At 46.1% G+C, this 20,669-nt stretch overlaps 1 protein-coding gene across 2 annotated transcripts in view; it reads left to right on the forward strand.

Moving 5' to 3' along the window:
• ME3 (malic enzyme 3) overlaps positions 1–20,669 on the forward strand; it is a 203,166-nt gene that overhangs the window by 115,265 nt on the left and 67,232 nt on the right. For both annotated transcript variants that reach the window (XM_036259756.1, XM_036259755.1), the window contains one exon: positions 10,900–10,975. In XM_036259756.1, coding sequence (XP_036115649.1) covers positions 10,900–10,975 — 76 coding nt within the window. The remainder of the gene's footprint in view (positions 1–10,899; positions 10,976–20,669) is intronic.

The raw sequence follows: 20,669 nt of genomic DNA on the forward strand, positions 1-20,669 counted from the left end.
TCTCACAGTTCTGGAGGCTGGGAGTCTGAGGTCCGGGCACTGTCATGGTTGGGTGAGGGCTGTCTTCTGGGTGGAAGACTTCCTGTTGCATCTTCACACGACAGAAGAGGAGAGGGATCCCTCTAGGGCCTCTTACGTAAGGGCACTAATCTCATTCATGAAGGCTCCGCCCTCATGACCTGATCACCTCTCAAAGGTCCTACCTCCAACTACCATCATATTGGGCATTAGGATATCAGTGTATGAGTTGGGGGCATGGGTGTAGTGAGGAATACATTCAAACTATAGCAGGAGTTAAATAAACGTTAGCTTATTTCTTTTGTTCTTTCTTCCTCCCTTCCCTCCTTCCTCCCTCCCCTCCTTCCCTCCTTCCTCCCTCCCTCCCTCCCTCCCTCCCTCCCTCCCTCCCTCCCTCCTTTCTTTCTTTCTTTCTTTCTTTCTTTCTTTCTTTCTTTCTTTCTTTCTTTCTTTCTTTCTTTTTCCTACTTTTATATATGGCAACTGAGATAACAATGACATGATGTAACCTGAAGCTGAAGACCAGGCCCTCAAGGAATCAAAACCAATCCCTGAGGTGTGTTGCTTCACACCTGTAAGGCTCCATCCATCCTTTGGGTTCAATACCAATTCTGCAGCGTTTGTATCCGAGTGGTGTAGACTTCCAAAAAGTCATGGAAAGCAAAAGATTATGGGTGATATGATTAGTAGCATTAAAATTAATGACCACACAGGAGAAGGATTCCAAATGATGCCACCAAAAAAGATGAGCTTGACTTTCCATGTACACACCCAATAAATGTTCGCAGTATTGAATTTAATAGAGTGGGCCTGAAAATCAGTGAGTTTCTCAGCGCAAAAAGAAAAATAATTTTGTCAAGACACTGGTGAACCAGAATATGTAGTCACCCTATCTGTGAACCATGGCATGAAGTTCTGTGTCTCGTGGAGGGCAGCTGGCATTCACTCTTTTGACAAGCATTTCTTAGGTTCTAACTTAAGACTTATGAGAGGCCGCTTCATGTCTGACATTGTATTATTTTATTTAATGATCATTCCAACTTAGGTAGATTTAATCATTAAATTGATTATTAAATAGAGCTCCACTTAGTATTAAGCAACTGAGACTCCGTGCGGTTAAATAATTTGGCATGGTTGCACGTAAATAAGGGTTAGAGCTGGGATTTGAACCCAGGTCTGTCTAGCTCCAGATTTATGCTCTGCTGTTATTCCGCAGATACCTGAGAGTCTTGCTAGGTTATATCATAGAATCATAGATTTTTAAAGGTTATCTGTTCTCCTGTCTGCATTTTTCCGATGGGAGACAGGCTAGGTATGGTATGGTAAAACCTCTACCTCCTTGTCCGAACTGCTCCATTCCCACATTCAGGGAAGGAGAGAAAAGAAAGGACCATCTGTTCAGAAAACTTTTTCTGAAGTGGATGTGAGGTTTATTGAGCTCCATGGAAATCATGGGACCCATGGAAATCAGTGGAAGTGGAGGACATGGTCCCTGCCGTTCTGATGCTTCATGCCTACTTGGGGGAAATCTCCCCAAAGCAGCAAGAGGGAGGGCAAGTGGGGGGAGGGCCCAAAAGCCCTGGAATAGGGGTTCCAGACCCAGCTTGGTACTCTCCCGCTCTGCCATTTACCCATCCGGGCCTGCTATTCTGTGGTTCTCCTGGTCCTCCAATCATGTCTCTGTTATGCTCAATTGTACTGTATTTTCTCCTGGTCCACCTAGATCAGAAAACCTTACTGGATCATTGTTTCCCATGTGCCCAGCACAGGGCCTGGCACAAAGCAGGGTGCATGAAGCCTATGCCGGGGGCAGGGCATTTGTTCACCTCAAACAGGAGAAATCCAGGAAGCCCAGCCCACTCCAAGGTCCATGGATGCACCTTAAACCTCACCCCAAAGACAGGAAAACTCCACATCGCTTGTTATCTGGGAGGGACAGAAGCAGAGGAGCCTTCACGGGGCATGGAGGGAGCACAGACCCGCCTCATTGTAACTCCGCACAGAGGGAGACAGAATGGACACAAGATGGGCTGTCCGAAGTGCAGGAAATGAACTATGGTTGGTCAATGGTTTGAAATAATCAGAGGGTTTCTCAAGACAGAAAACAATACCAAAGGATTGTGAGCAACCTGCCACTAACACGTCCCCACTTCAGTCACACTCCCCCGAGGACTTTTCACAGAACCAGGGAGGAAGGTGATGTTTAAGTTCCTCCAAGGCCTGGAGAGTTGCCCCGCCAGGTATCAGCTGGGGGTGGGGGTGGGGGGCTAGGACTTGTCGCAACCACTTTCTCCTGCTGTGCTGCTGAGTCTGAGACTGCTGCAGGGCTTTAAAAATAGCCTCTTGCGGGTTCTCAGAGGACAGGTTCCCTTTTTGCCAAAAATGTGTGGAATGGCGGTTTTGCTGCAACAGTGAGCCTTTGTTTCGGAGTTGAAAGTGCGCGTCTCTCCTCCTGAGCCCGGCCCGGTGGCTTGCCTGATGTCACTGACCCTGTTTTAATGAAGTCCTCCTTTTCGGTTGGGCTTGGTGCCAAGAAGCCTAAATGAATGTTGTCTATTTGAGTAAGTTTTGGTTTTGGGGTTTTGTGGGTTATTTTGCAGTTCTATTTTAGGAAACTTCTAAGGGTCACTCCTCTGCAGGCTGAGATAAGGGTAAGAGTCTTTTTCTCAAGAAATAACATTCTCCTAAGTGAACATTATCTCTGTTTTTCTTTCTTGTGCGTGTAACTGAATTCTAAAATTCAAGAGGATTTTTCTGGCTGCTGATGGAAAGTGGAGATAGCGATGGAATTTACAGGCCTTTGTTGGCTGGAGGGACCTTCACCGCGCTGGCCCTTGTGGAATTCCTCCAGCCCGAGTGTTCAGCACCCGACAGAGAGGGAATTGTGTCGCCACTGCTCAGAGCTACTGCACAACAATTGGCTAGTTGGTATATTAGCTTCCTAGAGCTGCTGAAACAAAAGACCACAAACTGGGTGGCATAACACAGCCTAAACTGTCTCTGCTCTGGAGGCTAGAAGTCTGAAATCAAGGTGTTGGCGAGGTCGGGCCTCGCACCGAAATCTGTAGCGGAGAATCCTTTCTTGCCTCTTCTAGCTCCTGCTTGCAGGCGATCCTTGGCCTTCCTTGGCTTGTAGATGCCTCGCTCCAACCTGTGCCTCCATCAGCTCATGGCTGTCTTCTCCCTGGTGTTTGTCTTCACCTCGTCTTATAAGGACACCAAGCATAGTAGACTTCCAATGACCTCGTCGTAACTTGTTACATCAGCAAAGACTCCATTTCCGATAGTCACAGGCACCTGGCACTAGGATTTTAATATCTCTTTTGGGGGAACACATTTAACCCATCACAGTTGGCTTGGAATTTTTTTCTCACCCAGAACATGTTTGGATATGTTGCCACTTCCTAGCATATCAGCTACTACTTAGGGAGCATTTACCACAAGCCAAGCACTGCTCCATGTACCTGATACATATTATTTCATTTAATCCTCACAGAAGCACCTTGAGGTAGGTATTACTGTTATTAGTGGAAGTGGGGTGCCCACTGGTGGAAGTGGGGTACCCCCTTCCCCACTGGGTGCTCAAAGTCAGGTCCTTATGATATCTTGAGAAAAAATAATTTTCTGAGACTCACATGGGAGGATGAGTGATTTTTATTGGCATGGAATTATATCCCTCGGTTTTCAAAGTCCCATCTCCCTTCATTCAGTCCTGGAAAATGTGCAGCTGGGTATTCAGCAGAGCTAGACGCAGGGCCAGTGTCTATGGTGAAGTTGGGTCTGGCACAGCATCAGGCTAGTTACAGCCCATTAGTCCATTGAGTATGGGGTCCACATGGCCAGCCATGTGGGCAAATGCAAGGGAGCATGCCCCCTGCAACAAGAGAGCCAGGAGCCCAGCATGCGAGAGAGGGAACTCCTTTGTTTGGGAGTTTACATATCTCAGCTCTTCCCCTGCTTGCAGTGGCCACGCCTACTCTGGCCAATGATCTGCTCCCAGGTGTGATGGACAGGAAAGTACCTTCCCTATGTCACCCAGACTTCACTGGGCATGTGTCTAAACTGCAGCTTCCTGGCAAAGCTGCATATAGGGCAGGCCATAAATGTTGACCTTCCCTTTGCTCCTTTCCAGTTATTAATAAACTAAGTTAGTTACAACAGTATCACTAGTAAATGCCCAGTTTATAACAAAAAAGAAAGCCCAGGGCTGTCTAATTTTAGCACCCATGTTCTGAAGCACTTAGCATACAACACATACAGGGAGTACCTGTTGTGTGCTTGGTGCTATTCTAGGCCCTGGGGTTACCACAGTGAATCAGACGGATATTGTCATAGACACAGAGCCTACGGGAGGAGATAGGCATTGAAGACAAAGCTTCTTAAGAACCAATTACAGCCTTGCAGTGCTGTAGCTCCGCTTCCATTCAGGAATTCTTTTCCTTTGCTGTCATTGCCTGAGATCTGTTGGAACAATGACCGCTGAGATGAAAAGTAGCGAGAAGACCCTCACAGGGGGGCCGCCCCTCTGCTTCAACCAGAGCGTCAGTATTTTGTTTTACATATTGGGCGTCTCGGGAAGATTTTGTTGATTAGAGTGACAAGATTATGCTGAGGAACAAGCAACTGTAAGATCTCAGTGCTTAAAAGGAAGGTTATTCCGCGCTTCCGCATCCTGCCCCTTGGGGGCCCACCGGGGGCTGTGCTCTGTCTCCCTCACTCGGGGCCTCATCTGGAACCCTGCAGGTCACTGTGTGCAAAGGAAAAAGAGAAGACAGTGAATCACATGCTGGCCCTTAAACACTTCCACCCCGAGATGTCACGGCAACCCTGTTCCAGGAGGAACAGCCCGCAAAACCATGACTTTCTGCCGAGTGAGTGAAGTACATGAAAGAACAGAGTAGTGCGCAGTGCGGTGTTTGTGAAACAGGAATCTCTTCCCTCTCCCTCCTTCAGTGACCCAGAGCCCCATGCAGGAGGGGCCGCCCGCCTCTGGCAGCTCCTTCTCTGCCGTGGTGGTCAGGGGCCCTGCGGACTATGCCTCAGCTCAGAAAGACCTGTGTTCTGTTTCTGGAAACCCGCGCAGGAAAGGCCAGGCCTGTGAAGCCATAAATCAGGGGACTGAGATTCACTTTTTTTAAAAAAAACTTATCTGTAGGTTCCCTTTCAACAGCGACCTCCCAGGTACACAGACAATATAATTTTAGGTACAGACATTTTATTTACTCACAACTTTCCTGAAATATGCGGTGTTATTTAGAGCAGGGCACGTATTCATTTAAGCCCTGGATTCCACAGATTGGCAGCTCGCCATATTCACTCTATATTCTTTTCTTCCATCAAGTTCTAAAATTGTTTCCCTGAAATAAACAGGAAAAAACTTAGGGGAAATGATCAGTAGCTAAAATTATGTTTGCTTTTTTCCTGTTTGAGTTAATGGCATTAAGAGCGAGAGACTCCCATGAGGACGCCCACCCCACAGGCCCGTCTTCGCAGCCAGGAGCAGTGAAGGACGCTGTGTTCTGATGGCTCGGAGGCGTCATCCACCCCGACAGCTGCCCTGGTTACATTAGCTCCCTGCAGGATGCTCAGCGTCCTGGGATTCCCAGGGCAGCCTGTAATTCACCCAAACGCTGGAAGTGTTTCTGCATCTCAGTGGAGCCAGGCCCAGGGCTTCCTGGAGCTTCCCCCCTTCCTGCCTCCCGGTGCCCCAGAGCAGGATAACATCACACCAGCTGTCTAAGGCTTTTCCTCACAGGGCATCATTCATGCCGGGGGCTTGGCACCTTCTCAAGGAGAACAGGCTGAAACAGACCCAGCTGTGGGATACAGAGAGCTCCTTGACACCTAAAATACTACCCTGTGCATCCGTCAAGGGCCGTCCGGAAGCCAGACAGGGCAGCCTCTCAGAGCCTGGCTGTAGCACGTTCTCTCAGATGGACCGCTTTGGGCCAGGTCACACAAATATTAGGGTCCCCATGTCTCCAGAGCTTTACAGTGAGCAGAGTTTCTGAGAACCTGCCTTATTTATTCCTCACAGTTGCTCCGTAAAGGAGGAGACATTGTCCCCATTTTAGTGACGAGGCACAGATAGGAGAAGTGTCTTGCCTCCAATCACATACCTAAAGGGGCCACGTTTCTAGGGTCCAAGAGACCTGTGTTTGAATCTCACCTCTCCCTTCACATCTCGATCCCTTAATCTCTTCTATAGAATGATATGATGTCCACCTGATAGTGAGATAATGTACTTAAAGGGCCCCCAAAACAGAGATACTCAAAACAGCCTATTGGGTGGCGGGGTGGGTGGATGGATGGATCAATGGGTCAATGGATTGATGGATCAGTGAATGAATGGGGAGTGAATAAATTAATGAATAAAAACTTAATTTAGTTAATGAATGAATATTCCCCTTCTGTGACTTGCTTTCCCGATCAAGTTGCCCTTGATCTTACTCTCATTGAAGATTAGCTCTTGCAGGGAACATGGAAAACTTTGAATCCCAAGTCTGCTTCACCAAAGACCCTTTCATTTTGCCCCCCCTCAGTGACCCACACAATGAAAGACTTTCCGCCAAACTTTATGACTGCCTTCCTGTTCCACAAAACGCACGTATCACTGTTAACGGTAACTCCTGACAAACACGCACATGGACTTGGTATGAGTCTAGTTAAAATGTGAATTAATAATTAGCTACTAACATTTACTGAGCACTCAGTATGAGTCAGGCACCTCACTGGGCATTTTGCCAGCGTGTGAACCCCGGCAGTAGGATTCCAAAGCCTGCACACAACCACCGCCCCAACCCAGCCACACTGACAGCTGCCAATAGGCTCCGTAATAAACTCCTTAAATAAGCATTATTTTAGTTAATCCTCACAGCAAAGGTGTGAAGCAGCTGGTGTCGTGTTCCCCATTCTACAAATAAGGAACTGAAGCGGAGGAAGGGGGAGAACTTGTCCTTGGCCACACAGCGAGTGAGGAGCAGAGGCAGGCTGAGCCCACGTGCTGTGGTCGCAGAGCACAGACATGTGACCCTAGACTGTGCTACCTTCCGTCTGCCTTTTCACTAACACTTCACTCGAGTCACTGCAGCCTCACAGCTTCCAGTGCTTTGTATTGTCGGAAGTCACGTGACAATCCCAGCCCAGCCCCAGGAATACCCGTGGGTCTGAGGTCTCAGGGTGAGACTGCGCAGGGGTAGGTAGGAGCACCTCTCTCGGCACCTAGAATCCTTCCTGAAGCCACCGAGAAGGAGCGCAGAAGAGGGCCAGCATTTCTCACTTGACCAGAACCTGTGGAAGCAGAGACAGGAGCCAGTCCCATCACCAGCTCCTGCTGCAGAAAACAGGGTCCCCTGAGTGAAAAGTGGCTAAACCTGAGCTGATCTAGATGCAGTTCTGCCAGGAAATAGGTGGCTGGGCAAGAGGATCCTGCTGGAACCTGTATTCCGTGTGTTTATCATCATAATCCCTCACTTTGCACATTTTACTTCCTCACCAACATGCATCGAGGATGCATCTGTCCGGTACATTTCAGTCCATACCCAACATGCACCGAGGATGCATCTGTCTGGTACATTTCAGTCCATACCCAACATGCACCGAGGATGCATCTGTCTGGTACATTTCAGTCCATACCCAACATGCACCGAGGATGCATCAGTCCGGTACATTTCAGCCCATACCCAACATGCACCGAGGATGCATCAGTCCGGTACATTTCAGTCCATACCCCTAGTGGTCGGGGAACTGGATCCCCAGAGGGAACAGGCAGTCTGGGTCAGTGGAGAGGGCGCTGGACTCGGGACCCTGGGTCAGGCAGGTTCGGCTGCTTATGAGCTGTGTGACTTCAGACACCTCTGTGACTTCAGTGTTCTTGTGTACAAAATGAGGTCTCTGACATTTCAAAATCCCCAGCCAGGCCAATCCTTTTAGGACTGTTTGTAGCTGTGATTGAGATAATAGATGGAAAAGCACTTTGAGAAGTGATTAAAATTTTAAACACATTTCAAAAGGTGTTATTTTTGCAGCATAATCTCTGCAGAGCATAAAGTTATATATGCAGAAAAAGGGGAAAAGGTCTTTTGACATTTAGTAGCTCAAATCAAATGTAAAAGTATTTATCTGAAGTGACCCTCCTCTCTCTCCTCTTCGACACAGAGGGCCTTTTTAATGTACCAGATAATTTCTGTAACCACGCTTTTCCTGTGTTTAGATTTAACCACATCGGAGCTTTGCTAAATAAATAGTGCCTGGATCTTACCCTTTAACATGTGAGCTTTTTGCGAGGTCCGGCTAAGCCTGTCTGGTCAGGGGAATGTAGAGAACCGGAGTGGCTTAGGCGAGGGACATTTCCAGACAGGGCTTCCGGAGGCTGGGAGTTCATCGCTGGGATTAACTCATGTGGGTAAATGACTTCCTCAAGGTCACTCGGTGAGTCTGGGGCTGACACTCGTTCTTCCAGTTCGAAAGAAGTGGCTTCCTTGTCAGTGTCGTTGTTCCACGTGACCAGCTCTGGACGACCTGGGGAACGTGCTTGTGAACGTCAGTGCTACAGCTGTGGCAGAGAGAAACTGGAGAAGATAAACACGAGCTCAGGCTGTGCCTCAGAGCAGCAGCTGGTTTGGAGGTAGAGAGGGTGGTCCTTTAAAAGGCTTATTAGGCTCGACTTGGCCCATTTACCTGCCACTGTCACCAAGACCAGCACCCCCACTGAAACTTCAGGACGCCCACGTGTGACTGCTTTCTCGTCCAAGGCAGCCCTTGAAGATCACTGTTACCAACACAGTGTGATTTTCCAAATGCAAATGCCTAGAGAAGATCCTTAGAAACAAGTTCCAAGAACCCGATCCAGTGCTTAGTCTTTGTCTTGATGATATAACCGATTGCTCCCCGGTTGTTTCCAAATGGCATGGCAAGTGCCTGGAACTTGCTTACAGACATTATGAGTCAGTTCATCCAGATCCCCCATTGCCCCCTCGATGATGGAGAGAGCCCTGCAACCCCCAAGTCAGGCTCGGAGGTCTTCCTCTTCCCTGGCCTGTCCACCTGCCTTCTTCACATGCTCATTTCCCCATTCTAAGCCACCGGCCACGGCACAGCCCAGCTCCACCCAGCCCCGCACGGTGACCCCCCGGGCATGATACCGCATAGCACTCGTGAAAGTGCCTTCGCTCCAACTTCACTCAATGCTTTTCGCCCACATCCCTCGACTCTCAACCCTCAATCGTTATTATCGTAGTTCACTTATTCAAAAATCAGATATTGAGAATCTGTTATGGACTAAGCCTGGGCATTCAGGGGTGAACAATGACAGCCACAAAATAAATGCAGGCCTCACCCTGATGAGACTTACAGTGTAACGTTGGGACAGACACTGACCAAACAGCCAGACCAAAAAATGTAGTAAGTTTGAGTATGTCGGGTGGGGTACTCTGATAATACGTAACGGGCAGCTTTAGCTTTAAGTTGGAAGAATGAGTAGGAATTCACCAAACAAAGAGTGAGGAGAGGCAGGGTGTGCCAGGCAGAGGGAACCATGTGTGAACTGGCCCTGGGGGGAGAAAATCGTGGCACATGAAGATGGGAAGAAGGCCAGCTCGGCTGACGACCGGAGAATGAAGTAAGCACTTAGTGAGGAAGCGGGCCAAGGCCAGGCCACACAGACCACACGGCCCAATGGGTAGGCCATGTTAAGGACTCTGGCATTTATTCCAAGGGCCGTGAAAAGACGTAAAGGATATTTAGCACAAGGAGTAACACAGTGGGACTGATTTCAAGAACAGCCCTCTTGCTACTACATAGAAAATAGACCACAGAGAGACAAGAGGGGGGTGTCACAGAGTCATTAAAGCACTTCAAGAAGTGACAGCAGGAGCTTGGACCAAGGCAGTGGCGTCAGGTATGAAAGAAGTGTATGAACCAGGAGCTGTTTAGGGAGTAGAATCGAAGAACTTGGCAATGGGTTGTGTGAAAGGGGAGAGGAACGTGTCAAGGATGACTCCAGGGGTTTGATACTCACTGAGAAAGGGAATAGTCAGGTTTGTCTTTGTTTTGTCTTGTCTTTGAGTCATAATGGTAGAAGATTAGACCTTAAACTTGGTTTTAGACTTGATAAGTTTGAAGTGCCTTCAGGAAGGCACAACTGCTTGCCATCCTCGGCACCACCCCCTTCCCCACACAGGTACACTATTCTTTCACCCCAAATCCCAGGGCGTAAAACTCAGGTCTACATACATGATCTAATCAGCAGAAGTTATAAATCAAGCTAATAAACTGTTAAGTAAAATATGTTCCAGCCCCTGCCTTTACAAATATACCTTCATGATGGTCTGGAGCCAAGTTTGAATTTAGAATTTTCAGACTCCAGTGGTGCAGAGAGAATGGTCTCACAGCTGGCAGCCCACCCCCTTCCCATCCCAGCTCCATCCCCCACTGCAAGGGATACCCCAATCCACGGGTCCAAGCTCCAGTCACAATCCTGGGCCTAGGGGTCCACCCCCTGCAGTGTAGTCTGTACTCAGAAGGAGGGATCCAGAGTCTATGAGCCCACACAGTCCCTGAAAGCAGAATCGGGGCCATTCGACCACAGAATTCTGGGGTCCTGTGCACCTGGTCCCGAGGGAGGGAGGGAGGTGAGGCTCTAGTGAGCACAGGCTCCAGTGGGTGCATCTCTCAGCCCGTGGAAACCTTGCCCTGTGCAGAGGAGAAACTGAAAAGGGAATAGAGCAGGGCCTTCTAAACAAATTGGGCTTTGGGCAGGGACCCCTCTTGACCAGACCTACGGGCAAAATTAAGTAACACAATGATACAGCACTTGCAGTCTGTGCTCTGTTCCTAGTCTGACGGCCTGGTTTCTCTGTGTTTGTGTTTTGTTTCTCCTAGTGGGCTGTTTATCACTATTCATGACAAGGGCCACCTTGCAACAATGCTGAACTCTTGGCCAGAAGACAATATTAAGGTAGGATCCTGTTTTCTTTGCTGTTGCTCTTTGGTTGGGTGAATCCTTTCAACCTGGACCAAAGTCATTCCCAACTGCAAAAGGAGCTATTGCAACACTGAAAAGAAGACACTGCACCCCTTTCTCAGGCTCAGACCCCGGACCGGGGACAGCCAGGCATAAACGCACCACGGAGCAGAGGCTTGCACTGACCGGGCACCTGTGTGAAACTGTCCTTTATTCTTGTTTTAATATATTATTATTAATATGTCATTCAGCATGTATGGAGTAGCTAGTGAATACACACTGCGTTTCCACAGCGGATACGGGGGAAGTCAGACACAGACCCTCTTTTCAAGTGGCTGACTTTCATGAGGAAAATGAGACAGACACACAAAAACACTAACAAGGGGGAACTTGATTCGAGGCAAACAAGACACAGAGGAAGAGCTGGGATGTTCAAAGAGGCAGAGATTACTGTTAGCTTGAGGGGAATCTGGGAAGACTTCATGGGAAAGGTGACATTGGAGCAGGGCTTTGAACTGAGGGGTAGTTTGGACAGTTACGCATTGGGGAGAGTAGGCTGCAGGGTGGGGATCTTCTGCAACAAATGAAAAAGCTTATGATGAACAAAACTTCACACCTGATTGTGACAGCAGTTGGGGAGACGGGCGGGGGCGGATGTGTACCAGACTCACAGCATAACCCGGCACTTCTTCCTGGGATATCAGTTTCACTCAAAGCATGTATATAGTAAGCAGGATAGACTCTAGAATGCAAAAGTTGTGTTAATTTTAAAATAGAAAACATGCAGGGGTGTTGCTCTGACTGCGGCAACTGTTGAAGAGCTGCTTCTGGAGGAGGCAGCGAGGCGCCACTGGCCCCTTAAACTTCTTTTCAAGTATATTCTATGCTAAGAGTAATGACTACACCATTTTCATGAGCTATGGCAGTCAGGCCTGGTAGCAGTAACTTCTCTACAGAACTCCCAAACCTAGCAAGGATGATTTGAATGTTGGCAGATTGTGGTTTCATCCCCACCCAGCTCTGGTATTATCAGCATAGAAAATTTATAAAAATTCCAAAATGGCGGCAGAGTGAACGGAAGCTACACAGACTGTTGCCCAGAACCAAACTGGAATTACAACTAAAATAAAAACAAATCATCAGGAAAAAGCAACAGAAAAGCAGCTTGCGAGGACCATATAACCAGGGACACCAATCAATCCTGGTAGGATTGTGGAGGCACAAGAGGGGGGCTGGGAGCCCACGGTCGGCAGCAGCCTTAGCTGTGAGCAGCGCCCTCGGGTCACACTCCCAGGCGGCTCCACAGCGCAGAGCCGGGACAGATGCTAAAATAGCCACAGCCACTCACCTTGGGCTCCGGCAGAGGGAGGGCAGACTGGACTGGAACTGTGTGGGGACACTCGAGATTTGGAGGGTGCTCAGAGCTTTTGCTGAGTTGCGGCCACACAGGATAATGGCAATCTTACTCCTTCCCAGGGCTCTGGGGACACATAGCGGCCACTCCCTCAGAGATTCAACCCCACCCAGGTGGGCCATTGAAATGCAGACTGAGGCTCATTAACAACCAGCATCTGCCTCACCCTCTGGAAATCCCCTTATGCTGAGCATCTGAGGGAGTTTTTCATTCAACTGAGAACCCAAGGCTCTTCAAGTAACCACTACTGATAGCCTCCAGGCAATTGCTAGAGGATAACTGAACCATTCCTGGGCTAGCAACTTTAACCAGGAAAGTAAGACTTGACAGTGGTGTTTATCGTGGGTCCTCCCTCACTCATCCAAACCCAGGAGAGGGAGCCACAAACAGCAGAACACCAACACCTACAGGGAAAATTTGGCAGGCTCCAAAGCCCATTGTGATAGCCAAAATGGTGAAACAAAGAAACAAAAGCCAAATGAAAGAACAAGAGACCTCCACCAAAGATGAGATAAATGAAGAGCAGTTAAGCAAGTTAACAGAGCTAGAATTCAGAGCCATGATCTTGAGGAAGCTCAACAGCATGTGTAAGGACATGAGCACCATGAGTAAAGACATAGAAATGTTGAAAATCAACCAACTGGAAATTAAAAACCACCAAGAAGAAATTAAGAATGACATATCAGAAATAAAGAACACATTGGAAGGTCTAAACAGCAGAGTAGAGGAAGCGGAGTACAGGACAAGGTAGAAAAAAATCAACCAATCAGAAAACCAAAAGGAAAAAAACAATTAAAAAACAGGAAGACAGCTTAAGAGAGCTACGGGACAACTGGAAACATAATAATATTTGCATCATAGGAGTTCCCATAGGAGAAGAAAATGAGCAAGGGTTAGAAAACATATTTGAAGAAATAGTGACAGAAAACTTCCCTAATTTGGTGAAGGAAGAAGGCATTCAAGTTCAAGAAGCACAGAGAGCCCCAAGTAAGAAGAACCCAAACAGACCCACACCAAGACACATAGTAATTAAAATGCCAAAAATTAAAGACAAAGAGAGAATCCTAAAAGCAGCAAGAGATAAGCAACAGGTTACCTACAAAGGAACCCCCATAAGGCTCTCAGCTGACTTCTCACAAGAAACACTACAGGCCAGAAGAATGGCATGAAGTAATCAAGGTCATGAAAAACAAGGATCTGAATCCAAGACTACTCTACCCAGCAAGGCTATCATTCAAAATAGAAGGTCAAATAAAGAGCTTCCCAGACTAAAAAAGGCTAAGGGAATACATTAACACCAAACCAGCACTGCAAGAAATGTTAAAAGGACTGCTGTAACTAGTAGAAGAAATAGCAAGAAAAATAGAACCACACTAAACAAAAATGGCAATAAATAAGTACATATCAATAATCACCTTAAATGTAAATGGACTGAATGCTCCGATAAAAAACACAGAGGCCCGGGCCGGTTTGGTTCAGCAGTTAGAGCATTGGCCTGCGGTCCAGAGAGACCCGAGTTTGGTTTCCGCCAAGGGCATGTACCTTGGTTGCGGTTTGTCCCTGGCCCTGGTTGGGTCATGTGGGTGGCAGCCACTCGATGTGTCCCTTTCATGTCGATGTCTCTCTGTCTCTCTCTCTCTCCCTCCCACTCTATCTAAACAAAATATGGAAAGATGTTCTCGGGTGAGGAAAAAAAAAAAGGCACAGAGTAGCTGACTGGATAAGAAAGCATGACTCACATATATGTTGTTTACAAGAGACCCACTCACAACAAAAGACTCACATAGGTTGAAAGTGAAGGGATGGAAAAAATCTTCCAAGCAAACAGAAACAAAAAAAAGCTGGGGTAGCAATACTCATATCTGATAAAATAGATTTCAAAATGAAGCCCATAACTAGAGACAAAGACAGCCACTACATAATATTGAAATGATCTATCGAACAGGAAGATATAACCTTGGTAAACATATATGCACCCAATAGGGGAGCACCAAAATATATTAAAAATCTTCTGGAGGACTTCCAAGGAGAAATCGACAGCAATACAATCATAGCAGGATACTTCAACACCCCGCTGACATCACTGGATAGATCCTCTAGACAAATAATTAGCAAGGAAACAGAGATTCTAGATGAAGCACTAGACCAAATGCATTCAATAGATATCTACAGAGAATTACACCCCAAAACTACAGAATTCACATTCTTCTCAAGTGCACATGGGACATTCTCAAAGATAGACCACATGATAGGACACAAACTAAATCTCTACAAGTTCAAGAAGATTGAAATCATATCAAGCATCTTCTCAGATCACAATAGCATGAAACTAGAAATCAATTGCAACAAAAACATGCAAAGACATTTGACACATGGAGGCTAAATGGCATGTTATTAAACAATATGGGTTACTGAGGAGATCAAGGAAGAAATTAAAAACTTCCTGGAAACCAATGAAAATGAACATACAACACAAAATCTATGGAATGCAGCGAAAGCAGTTCTGAGAGGGAACTTCATAGCACTACAGGCCTACCTCAAGAAACAAGAAATATTTCTACTAGACTATCTAACCTCAGAACTTAAAGAACTAGAAAGCAAACAATAAGAAAACCCCAGAGTAAGGAGAAAGAAGGAAATAGTAAAGATCAGAGCAGAAATAAATGACATAGAGACCAAAAAAAAAAAAAAAAAAATTCAAAGGATCAATGAAACAAAGAGCTGGTTTTTCGAAAAGATAAACAAGATTGATGGACCCTTAGCTAGACTCACCAAGAAACAAAGAGAGAGAACCCAAATACACAAAATCAGAAATGAAAGAGAAGTAACAACTGACACCACAGGAATACAAAAGATCGTTAACAACTACTATCAACAATTAAATGGCAACAAATTTGACAATCTAAGTGAAATGGACAAATTTTTAGAAACACATAGTCTCCCAAAACTGGATCCAGAAGAGATAGAAAACTTGAACAGACCAATAACAACTAAGGAAATTGAAGAGGTAATCAAGACTCTCCCAGCAAACAAAAGCCCAGGCCCGGATGGCATCATGGGGAAATTTTACCAAACATTCAAAGAAGAACTAACATCCATTCTCCTCAAACTATTTCAAAAAATTCAAGAAGAAGGTAGACTTCCAAACTCATTCTATGAGGCCAGCATAATTCTAATTCCAAAACCAGAAAAAGACACTACAAAGAAAGAAAACTACAGGCCAATATCCCTGATGAACATAGAGGCCAAAATCCTGAACAAAATACTAGCAAATCGGATCCAGCAATACATCAAAAAAATTATTCACCATGACCAAGTGGGCTTCATCCCAGGGATGCAAGGCTGGTATAATATTCACAAATTAATAAATGTGATACATCACATAAATAAAATGAAGAATTAAAACCATATGATCATATCAATAGATGCCGAAAAAGCCTTCGACAAAATCCAGCATCCATTTCTGATAAAAATGCTCAGCAATGTAGGAACAGAGGAATCATATCTCGATGTAATAAAGGCCATATATGAAAGACCTACAGCCAACATCATAGTGGGCAGAAACTAAAAGCATTTCCCTTAAGAACAGGAACAAGACAGGGATGTCCACTTTCACCACTCTTATTTAACATAGTACTGGAAGTCTTAGCCACAGCTATCAGACATAAAGAAAAAATAAAAGGGATCCAAATTGGAAAGGAAGAAGTGAAACTGTCATTATTTGCAGATGACATGATATTATACATAGAAAACCCTAAAGACTCCATCAAAAATCTACCAGACTTAACAAATGAATTTGGCAAAGTAGCAGGATACAAAATTAATGTCAAAAAATGGACAGCACTCTTTTTTTTTTTTTTTTTTTTTTTTTTTTTGACATTTTATTTTTATTTTGATCAACGGCATTCTTATACACCAATGATGAACTCACAGAAAGAAAAACTGAAAAAAACAATCCCATTTACCATCACAGCCAAAAAATTAAGATACCTAGGAATAAACTTAACCAAAGAAATAAAGGACCTATTTGCAGAAAACTACAGAACATTGACAAAAAAAATAGAGGAAGATATAAAAAAGTGGAAGCACATACCTTGTTCATGGATTGGAAGAATTAACATCATTAAAATTTCCATATTACCCAAAGAAATCTGTAGATTCAATGCAATCCCCATCAAAATACCAACGACATATTTTACAGAACTAGAACAAATACTTCAAAAGTTCATATGGAACCAAAAAAGACCCCGAATAGCCACAGCAATCTTGAAAAAGAAGGAAAAGTAGGTGGGATCACAATACCAGATATCAGGTTATACTACAAAGTGACTATAATTAAAACAGCCTGGTACTGGCACAAGAACAGGCATATAGACCAGTGGAACCGAGCAGAGAACCCAGAAATGGACCCAAGGCAATATGCTCAATTAATATTTGACAAAGGTGGCAAGAGCATACTGTGGAGTAAGGACAACCTCTTTAATAAATGGTATTGGGAAAATTGGACAGCTACATGCAGAAAAATGAAACTAGACCATCAACTCACACCCTACACAAGAATAAACTCAAAATGGATAAAAGACTTAAATGTGACCCATGAATTCACAAAAATTCTACAAGAAAATGTAGGCAACAAAATTTCGAACATCATACGGAGCAGAATTTTCACTGATACATCACCTAAGGCAACAGAAACAAAGGGAAAAATGAACACATGGGACTACATCAAACTAAAAAGAAACAACCATCAAAATGGAAAAGCAACCCACTGTATGGGAGAGCATTATTGCCAATGATACATCAGATAAGGAGTTAATTTCCAAAATATATAGAGTACTCATACAACTCAACAAAAGGAAGACAAATAACCCAATTAAAAAATGGGCAGAGGAGCTGAATGGACACCTCTCCAAACAGGACATACAAATGGCCAAGAAACTTATGAAGAAATGCTCAACATCACTAATCATCAGAGAGATGCAAATTAAAACAACAATAAGGTATCACCTCACACCTGTCAGAATGGCCACCATCAACAAATCATCAAACAAGTATTGGCGAGGGTGTGGAGAAAAGGGGACTCTAGTACACTGCTGGTGAGAATGCAGACTGGTGCAGTCACTATGGAAAACAATATGGTGTTACCTCAAAAAATTAAAAATTGAACTTCCATTTGACCCAGTGATCCCACTTCTAGGAATATACCCTAAGAAGCCTGAAACACCAATCAGAAAGAATATATGTACCCCCATGTTCATAGCAGCACTATTTACAATAGCTAAGATCTGGAAACAGCCCAAGTGTCCAGCAGTAAACAAATGGATAAAAGAGCAGTGGTACATATACACAATGGAGTACTATGCAGCTGTAAGAAAGAAAGATCTCTTACCCTTTGAGACAACATGGAGGGACCTGGAAAGTATTATCCTAAACAAAACAAGCCAAGCAGAAAAAGACAAATACCACATGATCTCACTTATTTGTGGAATATAATGAACATAACAGTCTGAGGAAAAGGGTAGACCCAGAGACATGGAAGTAGGGTTCAGACTGACAACCCTCAGAAGAGGGGGTGGGGGGAAGGAAAGAGATAAACCACAGAACTTATATGCATGTATGCATAAGCAATGGACATGGACAACAAAGCCAGGGATGGGGTGGGGGGGATGGGGAGGAGGGTGTCAATGGGGTAAAAAAAGGAGAAACATCTGTAACAAAAATGAAATTTAAAAAAAAAAAAGAAAAAAGAAAACATGCAGCTTTGTAGAAACCTGTTAGCCTCTGGTTACATCCCCAGACCTCTTCCTTCTGTAGGGACGTCTATAGAAGAGTTAGAAGGGCTCTGGCTTCAAAGATCATTGTCACTTTTACAAACAAGATGGGTGGGAAAAAATGCAAAAGACTAGCTGGCTGCTTGTGAGGGCATTCCTGGCGTGCGATCTGGGGAGGGGTTCGAGCTGACCGAACCAGCCCAGTGTGGGCACCTCTGAGGGCCAATGCTGGCACCATCCCGCCTCGGCTGGAACATGCCAGGGGTTTCTCGCCAGCACCTCCCTCCCTCTGTCCCTGCCAGTTCCCTGAGCCACCCCACCTCTCTCCATCAGGCCCTATACACAGCTGCTCCTTCCTACCTCTCTTTGTGTCCCACCCACTTTGGCCCTAGGGACGGACTGGTGGCATTCAGAACCAGAGCAGGCAGGACAGGACCTTGGATTCCAGGCCCAACCCCCGTGAAGAGCCTGTCTAATCCTCTCCACCTGGCTGTGCTTTTGCCTGTGCTTCTCCTTCCCGCGTATCTGCTTCGACTCCAGGTACACGCAAGCCTTGGCCCTACATGTTTTGGTCCCAGTCCCAGAAGAAGTAAGTTTCCAGGGTGTGCCCAGGATGAATCTACAATGAAATCTTGAAGACATTAAAGGAAGGCAGTTCACTCGATGGAAAGTTAACTCCAGCCTGCCCTGCAGGGATTGCAGCTGAGGTCCCGCAAAGGTCCTTCCGCCTTCCCAGACAGTCCACCGTGGTGAGACCGCGTGCACAGCAGGCGCTCGGACGATGCTTGCTGGCTTGGAAGGACCTTGGGGGATTTGATGAGCATCCTCCATGGACAGGCCCTGCACCAGGAGTGGAGAGGTGCGGGCTCCACTAACACACATGGCGCCTTTGTGCAAGTCACAAGGCATCAGAAAGAATGACAAAAAGACACTTCCCCTCAACCAATAAGAAAAAGGCGCTCCTTCCTCCAGGTTGGAACTGAGGCTCAGGTTCCCGTTGCTCCTCTTGTCAGGGCACAGGTTTCTGGACTGCACCCAGGGCCCTGCAGTGAGGAATGCAGAAAGAGAAGAACACAGACTCGGACCCAGAATTTATTCACTGCAGTTCAGAAATCAGGACATAAAATCAAAATAAAACCTTCGCTGCTAAATATTTGTTGGCTTCCACAAATATATTTTGAGAATCTTCTAAGTTCTGAATGCGAATTACTAGAGAGATGGGGACAACCGTTGTGATTTCAGAGGAAGAGAAACTGGGGCTTTGGGGTCACTTGGGAAGAGGCCTCAAAAAGAGAGACAGCAGAGCCTGGGAAAGGGTAAGTCATAGAGCGGATCTGGGCCAGTGCCTCTAAATCAGCTGTGTTCAACAACCACTAAGAAAGTATCTACTGTAAGAGTCCCAGGGGGTTCGGGAGAAAGATGTACAGGCCAAACCTCAAGGAGCTTGCAGTCTAGTTAGAGGACTGACCTGGAAATAATTACAGTGAACTGTGTCTGTGCTGCCAAGAGAGGAGCCTGGGGACGAGGAGCAGATGGCGTGACTGGCTGACCACTGGCCCTGCGGTACCCCAGAGTGGATGAGTGAATGCCTGGGGTCACCCCTCCCCTCCACCCTCTATTCCCATCTCACTTGGGAGAAATGTCTAGGTCCGTCCCAGTAACTGTGTGGAAGACTCAGCTTTGCTTTGCAATCAGACAGACCTGGGTTCTAGTCTACGTCCCATCTACCTGCTGTGTGTGCAGAGATCCTCTCTGGCCTTTGTTTTTCTGTTGCAAGAATTAGCTACAATAAAGTCTGTACAAGGCGAAAGGGCACGTAAATGGATGGTGTTACTGCTGGAGGAGGAGGAGGCGTCTCCTGTGGCCCACTCAGTGCAGGGAAGAGACTGCAGAGGCTTGAGCACAGCCATGAAGGGGCCGCCTACCTGGGACTCACAGGCCACAGACAAGCAGCCATTGATTTGGCTCCAGACATGTTTGATTTGACCCTCGGTGTTCTTTGAAAATTTTGAACTTGTAGGCAGTATTCTAAAATCAGGAGACTTCATTTAAGAAACAAAACACTTGGATTTTTTGCTTCTCCGGAAAAACCAGGAACTCCGAATATTCGGCCTATAGTTTGGTATGTAAGCAAGTTCGTTAGAGCTGATTGGGCTGCTCCTAGTTTGCCCCAGTCCCCACCCTGCCCTGTCCACCAGCCTGTTACCGGGGGGTCCTTCCTCCTCACCCCAGGGCTGCTCTTTCAAAGGTTCAGGATGTTCCAAGCTGCAGTCTTTCCTGTTAACTGGTGTGTTCTCTCCAGTGGCCTCCTAGAGGAGATAAGGTTTCTCTTACTTAAGTAGAGACTCTCTGCTCATTGTTGCTTCCGTGGTTCTTTGCCGCTGATGCCCACTTTGCCTTCGTTTTTTCACTGAATTCTCAGTCACCGTGATCAGAGTGGAGCAAGGAGTGCTTCTGAAACCCTTGGGTCCTCAAGAATAGGAAGGGGTGTGTCTTTGCTCGG

Source organism: Molossus molossus, unplaced genomic scaffold (assembly GCF_014108415.1).
Source record: "Molossus molossus isolate mMolMol1 unplaced genomic scaffold, mMolMol1.p scaffold_m16_p_13, whole genome shotgun sequence".
NCBI lineage: Eukaryota > Metazoa > Chordata > Mammalia > Chiroptera > Molossidae > Molossus > Molossus molossus.